The sequence below is a fragment of the Grampus griseus genome, assembly GCF_964374135.1.
Source record: "Grampus griseus genome assembly, chromosome: 11".
Taxonomy (NCBI): domain Eukaryota; kingdom Metazoa; phylum Chordata; class Mammalia; order Artiodactyla; family Delphinidae; genus Grampus; species Grampus griseus.
Window position 1 is genome coordinate 93,477,625 of NC_139005.1, and position 15,038 is coordinate 93,492,662.

At 48.4% G+C, this 15,038-nt stretch overlaps 1 protein-coding gene across 1 annotated transcript; it reads right to left on the bottom strand.

Annotated features, from left to right (window-relative positions):
• Window positions 1–8,731: 8,731 nt before the first annotated feature.
• On the bottom strand, window positions 8,732–13,671 carry LOC309829943 (activating signal cointegrator 1 complex subunit 2-like; the record flags this gene model as incomplete). Its single annotated transcript, XM_082666196.1, is given in 6 exon segments — window positions 8,732–9,215; window positions 9,309–9,919; window positions 9,923–10,570; window positions 10,574–10,921; window positions 11,087–11,295; window positions 13,638–13,671. Coding segments are annotated over 6 exon segments (2,334 nt in total).
• Window positions 13,672–15,038: the final 1,367 nt, after the last annotated feature.

Genomic DNA, 15,038 nt, shown 5'->3' on the forward strand with positions numbered 1-15,038 from the left:
ATCCCTGGAATGAAGAACGCTACATCTTCCATTTGTTGGAGGTCTTAGTTCTGTAAAGAGCTCAAAGATATTGTTATGTGTAACCCTTGATGTGGAACCAGGACACTTCCCCAAGGCTACACTATTGTTCTTGACTGTTCCTCCCTTGTCTCTGCATCTCTTCTCTTCCCTGATTAGTGACTATTTGAACCTGCCCTTTGGAACGCAGGGAAGGTCATGGAGGCTAAACGGAAAGGCTCATGCCCAGGAGACCCACAGGGTCCTACCTGGTTTCAAAGGTGAAGCTCTGGGTGGGATTTTCTTGATTGTACACCTTTCCTCCCACTAAGTTTACCAAAGATGCTGGCAGTGTGGAGCTGGGTGGAGACAACAACGATGAAAACCTGGGTCCTGGGGTGCCTCTCAGAACACTCCACAATGCTTAGTGTGACCAAGACCAGCCCACGAGTTAGCCAGAGCGGTTCCCACCGGCCCCTGGAGCAGAGCTGCCATCATGGCTACCTGCAGTACATCCTCCCCTTTCTGTCCTGCCTTGTCCCTGGGCGTGGTTGCCTCCCCACAAGGCTTGCTTGCCCCACGCACAGTGAGCCAAAGGCTGAGATGCCAAGGTTTGCAGCAGAGAAGAGGTTTACTCAGGAGGCATCCAAGAGAGAACATGGGAGAAATGATGAGGGCTTGGGGTATTTACGAGATAAAGCTGAGGCGTGGGGAGCATGGTGAAAGGTGACTGGAGATAAGAAGAAGGCGAGGTAATTGTCGTTCTGCGCAGATGCAGCTAAGCTACAGGGTCTTCATGGGGAGAGTGTCCAAAGATGGCAGCACCAGCTCCCACTGAGGGTGGAGTTTTTGACCCTCTGAAACCAAGCAGAACCCTGTGGGGCCCCTGGGCACGGGAGCCTTTCTGTTCAGCCTCCATGACCTTCACTGAATTCCAAAGGGCAGGTTCAAACAGTTGCTAATCAGAGGAGGGAGGGGATACAGAGACAAGGGAGGAGCCGTCAAGAAGCAATAGTGCAGCCTTGGGGCAGGGTCCTTGTTCGAGATTACCTGAGGCCAAATTGCAGGAGCCGGTCCTGCACACACCCTAATCTTGTCAGCAATCCCACCCTTGAACTATTGGTATAAAACTCCTCACCAGGGGCTTCCCTGGCGTACCACAGCTACTAAAGCCCACACGCCTAGAGCCCGTGCTCTGCAACAAGAAAAGCCACTGCAGTGAGAAGCCCACTCACGGCAACGAAGAGTAGACCCTGCTCAAGAGCAGCCCCTGCTCGATGCAACTAGAGAAAGCCCGTGCACAGCAACGAAGACCCAATGCAAACAAACAAACAAACAAAAACACTCCTCACCAATTCCTCCCGGGTTGGGACACATTTTCGAGGGCAGGAGCCTGGCAAAGCAATAAAGCTATTTTTTTCTACTTCACCCAAAATTCTGTCTCCGAGATTTGATTCAGCACCAGTGTACGGAGTCTGAGCTTTCGGCATCACCTCTGATGTCGAAAGGTCTCCCAGCAGACACTCACACATGCCCAATTGGAGGGTCAGTGGTCTTAACCAATCTTAACTGGCTGGAGCTCAAACTGGACACAGCTGAATCCAAATTCCTAAAAAAACAACTTGGGCAAACACCTTACTGTTTAGACTATGTTAAGCTTAGAATACATGCAAGTTTTTGTAAAAACAATTAAAGCAAGCTCGATCAGTGAAGACAGTTTACAGTTCCTTATTTATTAATGGCTAACTGATGACTACCCCTGGTTCCACCCCAACTTGACTGCAGGTGTCAGGGCGACACCTGTACGTAGCTGCTGGGGCAAAAGTCCAGGCTGCTGTGTCTACAGGCAGCTATAGGAGGGGGTCTGTGGGATGGAGAGGGTGGGGGTCACTATGGATCCAGACTGGGATTGCCTTGAGGGCAGGACTGTGGGGTTCCTGCCTGAAGATCCTGCCTGGGATCTTCCCGGATCAGGGCTCGAACCCGTGTCCCCTGCATTGGTAAGCGGATTTAGGCACACTTCAGGCAGGAACCCCAGCCTGGCCCAGTCTGCACACAGATGCTTGAGGACGCCCAAGGTGAGCCGCCCTCCTCCCCGTTGGCCCCTCCCTCCTTACCAGTTTACCCATCACTGGACCTTCCGCCCTTTCTGGGGAGACCTTCCTTTCTGTAGCTTTTCCTTTCTCTGCGAAGCTCCTGCAGCCTCTCTGCTGTAGCCAAAACCCGGCCTCTGTACACCGGCGCCAAATTGAATCTCAGAGACAGAGTTTTAGGTGAAGTAGAAAAGAATAGCTTTATTGCTTTGCCAGGGTAATGCCTTCAAGTCTGTGTCCTCCTTTTGGAGGGGGAAGTGAGGAGTCTTACAGTATCAGCCTCAAGGAACAGGGTTGTCGATAAGGAACAGGGTAGGTGCAGGGCCCGCCTTCTTCATCCACGGAACATATCAAAACCATCAAGGTTGGCATCTGGTGGTCCCGTGACGGGCTCTGGTGGTCTCCGAGGTTATCATACTGTGACCTTCTCTCTGGAATGAAGAATGCTCGCAAAGGAAGGGAGTGTTAGGGAGTGTTTCAAAAGAGAAAAATAGCAGGTGCACGATACGAATCTAACAAGAAAGGAATCATTTGTGAAAATCAATATGGAGCGAGGGAGTGAGTTAAAACGGAACACCACAGGATGGAAACTGTTTTTAACTAGTTTTTAGCTGGGACAATTCTGTCCTCCGTGTGCTCACTTCAGCTTCACTCCCTGCTTTGTCCCCTCTTCCCTGTCCCTCCCTCCCTCCCTCAGCCTCCCTGCCTCCATTCTCTCATCTCTTGGGCCCCTTTTGCTTCTCTTCATCTGCCCAGCGTGTTTTATCTTCCTCCTCTCCCCCTCACTTTCCTCCTCTTCTCCCTCATGGCTGCCTCTTCCCTTCCAGGTTCCTCCCTAATTATTAGGCTTCATTTCTCTTCGTCTGTCTCAGACCCAGCATGAATCAAGGCCTTTAGCGTCTTCCACCCTCTGGGACTTTCATCTCCAAGATGACCCGGCATGAGTCATCTCACATGACCATAGCCTGAAAAAGCCTTTCTTGGAAATGCCACCCTGGACCCTGAGTCAAGTCCCTGGGTCAACGCAGATGAGCAAATGTCCCCCTGTGTCTTGCTGTCCTTCCCCCTGCCTCCACAGAGTTTGAAGTCTGTTGTTCATCTTTGCTCTTTTAGAGCAGAAAGCCCATGTTCAGCTGCTACTGGAGGAGCTGCCCCAGTCCTTTGGCACTCTGATAACCAGCCCCGCCCGTCTCGGGAAAGACAGCACATCTGTTGAGAGAGTGGCCTGAGACCCTGCTCTCAACACGGCTGCTCACTCCATCTCTGAGCCCATCTGGCCCTTAGTTCAGCTCCTCTGGTCACAGGCTGTGTCCTTGCACTTCAGCTTGGGGTTTGGTGGGGGGGGGGGCGGTCCTTAAAATAATGGTGGGGTATATTAGTTACCACAAAAATAAAAATTACTGGGACTCCATTCTTGTGTATTAAAAAATATTTTATACAGATGAACCAAATTATAGGCTTCTAGTAAAACACTCAAGCAACTTATAATCAAGAGAATTAGAAAGAAAATCTCCTCTTCTTCCATTCCCTGTGTTCATCCTCCCCAGCCCTCTCCAGACACGTTGTCTGGTACGGTTGTCCAGTGTACCTGTCCAGACCTTTCTCCATGAACTAAGGACAAATGTGCATGCAAACAGATCTGCAGTGGGATTATAAGGAAGTTTCTAATTAAGGTGTGAAGCCCAGACAGCTAAATTCACAATTTCCAAAAATGAATGTCCCAGGTAGATTATAAACCAGAAAAGTCCAGCCCCTGGGGATCCACCTTCTGCCCCATCTCACTCCCTCTCCCTGTCTCCCCCAGGAAAACACTCTCCTGATTTCTAACACAATAGGTTGGTTCGTCTTTTTTCTGTGCTTTGTATAAACGCACTCACACGCCCCAGAACTTTGGAGTCTGCCTTCTGTCACTCAATTATGTTTGCGGTTCACCCATTCTGCCTCTTATCATCAGTTCTCATTGCTGTATAGAATCCCACTGCGTTCTTCATCAGCTGTGTTGTTGATGGGCATTGGCCAGGGGCACAGTGACCATGGCTGAGCTCAGGAGGCCATGAGGAGTATGAGGGGAATGGAGACCGCCTGAGCCCTGCTTCATCAGAACTGTGTTCTTTCCCCCAGAACATTGCCCATGAGTCCATTCAAAGAATCTCGTCAATGTTTCCCAAGCCGACGTGGGAAGGAGCTCTCGTATTGGTCCTAATTTGTATTTCCCTGATTACTAGTGTTACCAAACCAAACTTGGGTTCACTGGCCCACGCGCAGGAAGGCCAGTCTACTGACACCAGGTTGTGGTGAAGGAAAGTGCAGCATTTATTGCAGGCGGCAAGCAGGGAGTCCAGGAAGCTAGTGCTAAAAACACCCCCCCAACTCCCCAATGACTTTCAGGGGAAATTTTTTTCAAGACCAGGTGAGGGAGGGGAGTGGTGCAGCATGTGATCAGCTCGTGGATATTCTTCTGATTGGTGGGTAGTGAGGTAATTGGGACGCAACACCCTCAACCTTCTGGTTCCAAATGGTCTGGGGTCTACGTGCTTGTGGTCAGCATGAAATTAACGTCTTTCACGGGTGGGGGTTTCAGTATGTGCAAAAACAGCTCAAAGGATATGGTTCAGAATATTATCTAGAGCCCTTGAGGAAGAACTAAAGGTCCTTGACTTTGTTTAATGGCTAAACTATTATATTACTTGTTCTTGCTTGACTGTTTTCCTTTGTTTCTGCGTTTTCTCACTTCTCTGATTAATTGTATTCTTTGGAACTCAGGACAGGCCGAGAAGGCTGAGGTTTTTCTACAGACGAGAAAGGGGCAGGTGGAGGACATGGCTGGTGTGTGTGTAGGGGGGTGGTCCTGCTCAGTACGCTAGGGACAGGATGAAAACAGTATGTTTGCTTTAAACTCTTTTTTAAGTGAAATCCTATCACCTCTCACTCCCTTTCTTCCTGTAAAAGTTGACTCGACCAACCTGCTACTGGCTTTTCCACTACAGATGAAGTTCCATGGACTTGTTCTAAAAAAATTGCTCATCTTGATACAGAATAATATAAGACAGAGGTGAAAACACCCCTCCCCCCCACAGCAGTTGTGAGAGAGAGACCTTGCTGTGTCATAGAACTGGTTCAAAGAACTAGTTCCACAAGTCTGAACATAAGATCGAATCTTCCATTCAGAGCATCAGTCTTGTTTTCTGTGCTGTTGGACTCTTGTGTGAACCTTGCCAGCTACTGCCAAGTAGCATAGCGTAATGGTGGGAGTAGGGGCTCTGGAGCCAGCTGCCTGGGTTCCAATCCCCTCGCCACCACCTGCTGGATTATGACACCTGGCAAGTTACTTAGCCCCTCTGTGCTTCAGTCCTATAGTGTAAGATGGAGACAGTAGTAGAACTTCCTCATAGGTGGTTGTGAGGCTCAGGTGAGCTTGTTTATATTTATATCTACGTGTATTATGAAGAGTGCCTGACCCATAATAAGCAGTATAGAAGTGTTTGCTGATCTATTACTAGAAATCTGTCTCTGAAAACAGAGCATTAAACATCATCTCGGAAAAGGTGTGTAAGACCCATACACAGAAAACACCACTAAGAGAAGGTAAAGAAGACCTAAATACATAGAGAGATGTACCATGTTCGTGGATCTGAGGGCTCACTAACGTTAAAATGTCAATCCTATAGATTCCATGCCATCCCAACCACATTCTCAGGATCCCGCCCCCTTGTGGTAGCTTTGTAATGTGTGAGCTTGGCCAGGCCGAACGACGTTTTCCAGAGTTCCCTTCCCAGTAGTTTTGGACCAGGCCACCGGCACCTTTTCTAGGTGCTCAAGTGTTGTTGGTGTGCTGTCCCAACTCACCACCCTGGTGTGAAGCAGCAGCTGGGCCTGCAGCTTCCAGGAGTTTCCCCACATCCCCCTCCAGCAGCATACTGCATCTTTAGCTCCCAGAGGAAGGGCCTCAGCAGGACACCCAGACCACTAAAGTCAGAGGCAAGAATGATTGTATGGGTTTCTGTCTACCCTCGTGTGCTCCACAGCTTGTCCTGAGGGTTCCAGCTTATTCTTACTCTCCCACACTTTACATCCATCTTCCTTCCCAAATACTTTCTTGCAGACATCAGCATCAGACATAAGACAACACTTGACGGAGACTGCTTAACTAGCCCCCACAACTGCAGAAAGTCAGAGTCCTGTAAGAAACCCTTATATGCACCGTGTGATCCAGTAATCCTACCTCTGGGTATATATCAGAAGGAAATGAAATCAGTATGTCAGAGAAAGAGATCGCTTTGTGATACGTCCCATGTTCAGTGCACCGTTATTCACAATGGCCAAGATATGGAAACAACCGAAGTGTTCATCAGCAGGACTTCCCTGGTGGCACAGTGGTTAAGAATCCACCTGCCAATGCAGGGGACACGGGTTCGAGCCCTGGTCCAGGAAGATCCCACATGCCGCGGAGCAACTAAGCCCGTGTGCCACAACCACTGAGCCTGTGCTCTAGAGCCCGTGAGCCACAACTAATGAGCCCACGTGCCACAACTACTGAAGCCCATGTACCTAAAGCCCGTGCTCCGCAACAAGAGAAGCCACCGCAGTGAGAAGCCCATGCACCACAACAAAGAGTAGCCCCTGTTCGCCACAACTAGAGAAAGCCCACGCTCAGCAATGAAGACCCAACACAGCCAAAAATAAATAAGTTGATTAATTAAATAAAATTTTTTTAAAAAGGGGGCTTCCCTGGTGGCGCAGTGGTTGAGAGTCCGCCTGCCGATGCAGGGGACACGGGTTCGTGCCCGGGTCCGGGAAGATCCCACATGCCGCGGAGCGGCTGGGCCCGTGAGCCATGGCGGCTGAGCCTGCACGTCCGGAGCCTGTGCTCCGCAACGGGAGAGGCCACAGCAGTGAGAGGCCCGCGTACCACAAAAAAAAAAAAAAAAAAAAATACTGTATTGGAGACTTGAAATTTGCTAAGAGTAGATCTTAAGAGTTCTTACCATTCAAAAGTTGACTCTGTGAGGGGACAGATGTGTTAACTTGATTGTAGTCATCATTTTACAATTATATGTATATCAAGTCATCATGTTGTATATTATAAATAAATACAATTGTATTTGTGAATTATACCGCAATAAAGCTGGAAAAAAGAGAAGTCCTTATATGAAATGTATATATCGTAGATGCTCGACTCGTGGTTGAACCCTGACTAATGCATCCCTGAAGTGTTACTCTCCTCCTTCATCTTTCCAAGAATATTAGTAAAATTTTAATGTTCTTTCTGCTTTGTGTGAGATGTATCTGTTTCTTGGGGATATGATGAAGGCTGAGCCCTGATTGATCCTCGTATCCACAGACAGTTGGATATTGATTTCCAGTGGGTTCAAGCTAAGTCATCAGGATTTGAGTCAGATCCCTGCTTTCACCTAGACCACCACATCGATAGATAATTCATGTGCTAAAGACAAAATTGTAGTGGAAACTGGGCATATTTAGAACTTATTGATTATTTAAAACAATAGAAAGCAAATTTGTGGAATATAGCTAAAACAGTACTTAAGAGAAAATTTGTGTCGTATGCATGTATTAGAAAAGAAAAAAATGGATATTTGAAGCTTAAGTGGTCAGGTCAAGAAAAGGGAATAGCAAAAGGATTAACGTCGAAACCTAGTACTTTGAAGCAGATGAAGCTGAAAGAGCTCTGCAAAAAAAGAGAAAGCAAAAATACATTATGAATAAAATGGGATCATAACTATAGACACTGTAAAAAGTCTCCATACCTTTATAGAGGTGTAAAAAGTCAGAAGAGAATACTGTGAACACACTTATGCCAATAAATCTGAAAAATTAGGCAGAAAGAACAACTTTCTAGAAAAAAAATAGCAATGATACCAAAAGAAATAGAACAGGGACTTCCCTGGTGGCTCAGTGGTTAAGAATCCCAGCCTGCCAATGCAAGGGACATGGGTTCGAGCCCTGGTCCGGGAAGATCCCACATGCCGCAGAGCAACTAAGTCTGTGCACCACAGCTACTGAAGCCCGCGCACCTAGAGCCCGTGCTCCCCAACAAGAGAAGCCACGGCAGTGAGAAGCCCGCGCACCACAACGAAGAGTAGCGGCCGCTCACCACAACTAGGGAAAGTCTGCACGCAGCAACAAAGACCCAACGCAGCCAAAATAAATAAATAAATAGATAGATAGATAGATGGATAGATTTATTAAAAAAAAAAAAGAAATAGAACATATGCGTTAACCCTAAACCATTAAAGAAATAAAACATAAACAACCATATCATGTTACCAGCCCAGGAGGTTTTATGCTGAGTTCAATCAACCCTATAAGGATCAGAACTAAAGTTTCTCAAGAAATAGGAAAAACGTAAACCTCCTCCAATTGATTTTGGGCATTTACAATAATCTTGATTTTTTTTTTTTTGAAAGGGTCAAAAACTTTATTTGCAGGGCTTTTGTGTGTTTTTTGTTTTTGTTTTTGAATACACAGGTTTCCTGCCGTCCAGGGAGAAAGGGATGTGCTGTCCGGCTGCACGAGGTTTGGGGACTGGCCTTGGGGCTCCAACCCCGTCCCTTGCACCTGCGCGCTGGCCGCACGGTTCCTCCGCTGTGGATAAAGGCACTGTGTGTTCTGCAGGAAGGCGCTCACGGCCGGCTGGCAGACGATGAGGCGGCCTTCTCAGGGGCTGCGAAGTTGAGGCTGTCGAGGGGTGGACTTGAACTTGTGGCCTGGCAGGGGGCCAACTGGCAAGGAAGCCCCAGGCTATGGTACCTCAGCCTGGCAGGTCCGGCTGGCCCTGGCGCAGCGGCCTCAGGTTGGAATCCTGCCTTAGCTTCTTTTGCGTTCAGCCATGGCTCTCCGGTTGTGGTTGGCTCGTGTGGCTTGCTGGCTTCTTTCCTCCTGCGCTCCTGTGTTGTCTCCCAGCTCTGCCCGTGGCCCCGGGGGCTGCCAGCCACTGCCGCTGAGCTGTCATGCCGGTACCCCTTCCTGACCAGGAAGGCCATGCACCTGGCTTCTGCTTTTTCCCGCAGCACTGCAGGGTCCTGCACAAGATGGTCGAGCTTGGGGTCCTCGTCCTCCTCTTTGGTTCTCAGCACCTGAGGGATGGTGCACTTTGGTTCTCCGCAGCTGAGGGGTGGTGCACTTTGGTTCTCCGCACCTGAGGGGTGGTGCACTTTGGTTCTCCGCACCTGAGGGGTGGTGCACTTTGGTTCTCAGCACCTGAGGGATGGTGAAGGGCCTGTCGCTGCCTTCCTCCTGCCCTTGTGTACCCGGCTCAGGTCCACTGAGTCCCTGCTGAACACGTCCAACTCAACATTCTGGGAGATGTTGTGACGAGACGTCAGCAGGGGCGCCGGGTCTGGCTTCACCTGTCTGTCTAGGCCGTGGTCCAGCTGGCCGAGGGCAGGGGCCAGCCGCCCCTCCAGGATGTTGTTGATCACCTGCGCCGCGTCATAGCTGTAGTGCTCCAGGCAGGCCACGATGAAGCCCTCGCCGAGGTCTGGCAGCAGGTCCTTCACCTGGGAGATGAGTGAGTCCAGCTCCACGCCGCACGCGGCGGGGCCTGGAGCAGCCGCTGCCCCCAGGCACTCCTCTTCCTCCGAGTCCTGGGGAAGCGATGACGGTCTGCTGACCGCCTCTGCTGCCTCCACGACCCCGTTAGGATTCTCAGCCACCGGTGGGTCTTTGGCATCGGTGGCTTTCCTTCGGTCCACCCCTTCCCATGCACTCTCGACTGCCTGGAGGTTGTAGGCGGTCCGAGACTCATCCAAGGCTGAGGACTGCTGCAACAGGCTGACGTCATCGGCCACAGGAAAGAGTGCATCAGAGTCTCAGAGAAACCTCTTCTCCTGCAGCAAGGAGCTGAAGATCTGAAGGAACTCTTCAGTGAAGCCCTGAACGTTGTCACAGCTGCTTTCTAGGACCGGGAGAAGGCAGATCTGCTTCAGGAGGATGTGAAAAATCTCCAGTAGCTTCTTCCTGGAATGAGAGAGCCTCTGCCACAGGTCACCTCGCAGCTCGCTATCTTCAAGCCTCCTCTTCTTGATTGCAGACTCCAGTTCGGGAATTGCTATTTCATAAAAGGAAGCTAGCCTGTAACAGAAGTCGTGTTTCTGGAAGGTTGGGCAAGCCAAAGGGAAGATATCCGGAAAGGCCCAGAGTGTGGTGCAGGTATCACAAAGGTAGAGAACGATGTCCTTTAATTCCAGGAGAGGCACGTCGCTGGGGGTCAGCCAGCCCCTCTCCTCAAGCTTCTGGGGTGTGGTGCAGGCCCCGTCCCCTTGCAAACCACAGTGCTGGAGGATATTGCTGGAGACCTGAAGGATGGTGGGCACGCTTTCATCCAGGTCATTATAGTAACTTGGCTGTTGGATAAAGATGTTTCCTATCATCTTCTGCAGCAGCGGGGAGTTGCCTTTTCCAAAGAGCACGCAGAGGTCCAGGATCTTTGGGATGTCAAACTGGAAGTTGTTGTAGAGGATTTATCCAAAAGCAGAGGGGGAAATGAAGTGATCTTTGGATTCCTTGCGAGTGGACACGCGAAGGAAGGCGAGAAAAACACTTCGGCGGAGGTGCTTCTCCATGTCAACGACCTCAGGGGCTGAGGCCACCCGCTGGTCGAACTTTCGGGGGACACAGTGCAGGTAGGAGTCCAGGCACTTCTGCAGGGTCTCGTCGAAGACAACCTGGCACCAGAATTTATTGTGAGGCAGGGCCAGGAGCCAGTCGAGGTCATTGGCTACGAAGGTGGTGCGTTCCAAGTACTCCTCCACTAGGGTGGGAATGTTGTCTTTAGGGGGCGGTTTGTATAACGCAAGATACCGGTCTGCCTTCTGCTCAGGGTGTTTGTTCACCAAGAAGAGAAGATGAGCTCAGTTTTCTCCTCTGACTACATAAGGGCTGCTTTCTCCGCGGGGTGGTGGTGGTGGTGGTGGTGGTGGTTGTGATAACAGGAAGACGGCCGGGCTGCGTCTCAGCTGTTGTCAACCACAGTCCACCCACTTCCAGGTCAGCGCTGGTGAAGTCCTCAGCTTGCCTGTCTTCAGGTCCTTGTGGGTGATCTGGAGTTGATCCAGGGGCAGGGCTGGCACTGTGCTGCATTGACCCTCCCCGGCGGCTCCACTGCCGGTGCTGTACTGCCGCCGACGCCGCCATGGTCCACGGTGACAGCTCCCACAGCGCCGGTACTTCCGGGGTCCACAATAATCTTGATTTTAAAACTGAATACAAAGAACATGAGAAAGAAAAATTATAGCCATATTTATTTATAAACATAGATGCAAAAAATCATAATTAAACAGTTAGCAAACAAATATTCAAGCCAAGGAAGCCTTAAAGAATACAGGACTTGTAATTTTTTATTTATTTATTTATTTTTTTTGCGGTACGCGGGCCTCTCACTGCTGTGGCCTCTCCCATTGCGGAGCACAGGCTCCGGACGCGCAGGCTCAGCGGCCATGGCTCACGGGCCCAGCCGCTCCGCGGCATGCGGGACCCTCCCGGACCGGGGCACGAACCGTGTCCCCCGCATCGGCAGGCGGACTCTCAACCACTGCGCCACCAGGGAAGCCCAGGACTTGTAATTTTTATTTCCCTGTCTTAAAAGAATTTTCTTGGGACTTCCCTGGTGGTCCAGTGATTAAGACTCCGCGCTTCCACTGCAGGGCGCGTGGGTTTGATCCCTGGTCAGAGAAATAAGGAGCCCACATGCCGCATGGCAGCAGCCAAAAAAAAAAAAAGAATTTTCTTTAAACTGGAAGGACACAGCATGCCCCTTATGACTGCGGCTGCTCAGTGCCGTACAGTGGCCCAAGCCAGTGTCCCAGGACCACAATTAGAAATAAGAGCTTCAGGGATTGGAAAAGAACAGAAACTACTAGAAATAGTAAGCAAGTTCTTAGCAAGGTTGGGTTAGATCCAAGTTCAATTTAGAAAAATTAATCGTGTTCCCAGATACTGGCAACAAACAAAAGTATAAAGGTAGATGAAATCGACAATATCGCCAGAAAAGTTTACTAGAAATAAACCTGACAAAATGCGTAAGACCTTTATGAAAAATATAAGACTTATGGAAAACATCAAAGAAGACCTGTATAAATTGAGGTACATACCGTGTTAATGGATGGAAAGATTCAATGCCACAAATATGTCTATCCTTCCCCATTGATACTGGGATTTTTCATGGAACATGAAAAGTTTTGTCCATAAATTCATATGGATCTATAAGGGGTCAATACAATTTCAAAGAGTAAGAAGGCAAGATGGATCTCCATAGCAGATATTAAGAGTACTAGAAAGACATAAGGAGAACAATATGGTAGTCGCACAGGCTTAGACAATGGAGCAGATGAGAGAATTCAGAGACAGCCTAAACACACACACACACATTAAATAAGTTTGCATCATTACACATAGGACAGGAGGACATGGATAGATATTCATTAAGTTGTTCTTATATTGACTTTCCATATACAAAATTAAAAATTAATTATGTATGTTATATCAAAAATGTACATGGAAAAATGTTTACATTTGAAAACATTAAAAATTAAAACAGCTACACATGGAAAGACTTCCTAAACTAAGAGCCTTATCACAGATTGGAAGAGAGTATTTGAGATGTATATAACTGACAAAGGATTACTACGCAGAATATCAAAAAATTCTTATAAAGCAATAAGGAAAGAAAACTTCCTACTAGAAAAATATACAAAGGATGGAGCCAACAATTCTATAAAAGAAGAAAATGGAAGGGACAGAAAAATATGAAAAGACGCTTGGGGGACTTCCCTGGTGGTCCAGTGGTTAAGACTCCGAGCTCCCCATGCAGGGGGCCCGGGTTTGATCCCTGGTCAGGGAACTAGATCCCACGTGCATGCCACAACTAAGAGCCCGCCTGCTGCAACTAAAAGATCCCGCATGCCACAGCGAAGATCCTGCACGCGGCAGCGAAGATCCCATGTGCCGCAACTAAGACCCAGTGCAGCCAAATAAGTAAATAAATATATTTTTAAAAAAAGAAAAGAAAAGAAAGAAAAGACACTTGGCCTCACTAGAAATCAGGAAAGTATAAAATAAAACCTCAATGAGATAGCTTTTCACATGCCAGAAGGTTGGGAACTGAGAGGTCTCATAATACCAGTATTGGTGAAGATATGGGAAATGGTAACACTTTTTATTTCTCCTGGAGGTGTCTGTTCGCACAAGAGCTTTAGAAAGCCACTTGGCAGTGAGTGCCAAGTATGTCATTTTATTTCCACTAGGAGATCTAGATCCTGCTAAGGGCAGCAACAGCCCAGCTAAAATTACCCACATTCCGGGCCTCCCGTGAGGTAGCAGTGAACACGACTTCTGGAAAGGCATATGCACCAGAGTTTCAGCTCTGGGTGTGAGGCAGCACCTGCGCTACTGAGAGCAGTGATAAATCATCATTGTCCAGGAGGCAACCAAAGGAATCCTGTTGGGCACGGCCTGCTATGGGCTAAAGGTCTGTGCCACCTGTGCACAATGAACATTTGTGTGCAAATTTGTATGTTGAAGCCCTGTTACCGAGTCCAAACTTGTACTGCTCGCCACAGGACATGCCAATAAATTGAGAGATGAGGTGTTGGGGCAAAGAATAGTGACTTTATTTGGAAAGCCAGCAGACCGAGAAGATGGTAGACTAGTGTCCCGAAGAACCGTCTTACCCAAGTTAGAATTCAGGCTTCTTTAATACTAAAAGGGGAGGGGGTGTTCTCGCTCTCAAACATTTTTTAGAAATGACAGTTACTGTTTCAGGTTCTAGACTTTCATTTATTATGTAAAACTCCCCCAGATTATCTGCATCAAGTGATATGAATACAGGACTGGGTCTACGCAGTGAGGAAGAACTCAAACCCCATTTAGTATTTAGCTTTGAATTTACCTTAGAACCTGAAAAATAATTTCAAACAAGATAATGAAGCCATACCTTGAAGATCTTCCTCAAGAGTCTGGAAATCTATTTCTGTTTCTAATTTCTAAAAAATTATTTGTGATGATCCACTCAAACTGAGGCCAATTACTAGGATGTAAGCACCACATGGTACTCTATTTGTGCCCTCGATGTGTCATGAACCAATGAATGAATAGTACCAAGTTTTTGTACAGCACAGATGGTGTTTGTGGCAGCCATGAGAACGTGCATCTCAGATCTCCAAGCATAATCCTGACAGCTCGGACTGCTGCGTTATGAATCCACCACATTTCCTCCAGGCTGCTCCCGGCCACTGACTGAGGAGATGGGGGGTATGGCAGGCCTGTTGCTGTGAGACACGAAACTCCTCTGACAGGTAACTTTGGCTTGAGGTTTCCCCACTGACCTAGAGAAAATGCTCTTAACTGCATTGCACTCCAACATGCTTTCTATTGAAACTTCCTTGCTTCCCCGCTCCTTTACCATCACCAGCTCTCCCCTTTGCTCTGGCTCCCTCCCCATTGTTCCCTTAGAGGTGTTTCCCTCCAAATTCTCTTACACATCTAATCCCTGCTTATTGGAGGATCTTAATACTGTGGTTAAGGGTATGGGTTTCAAAGGATTCCCTAGGGCTTCCCTGGTGGCGCAGTGGTTGAGAGTCCGCGTGCCGATGCAGGGGACACGGGTTTGAGCCCCGGTCTGGGAGGATCCCACATGCCACGGCGCGGCTGGGCCCGTGAGCCATGGCCGCTGAACCTGAGCATCTGGAGCCTGTGCTACGCAACGGAAGAGGCCACAACAGTGAGAGGCCCGCGTACTGCAAAAAAAAAAAAAAAAAAAAAAGTATTCCCTAGACAGGACATTGAGAACAAAAGAGAAACAATGAAGTAGGTGCTCAAAGACTTAGGATGTAAAGATACAGGATTAGGATCTAGCTCAAGGATGTGAGTGATTACAACTTAAATCTGCTCCGGAAGTGATTGATAACATACATCATTATGTAAATAGACACA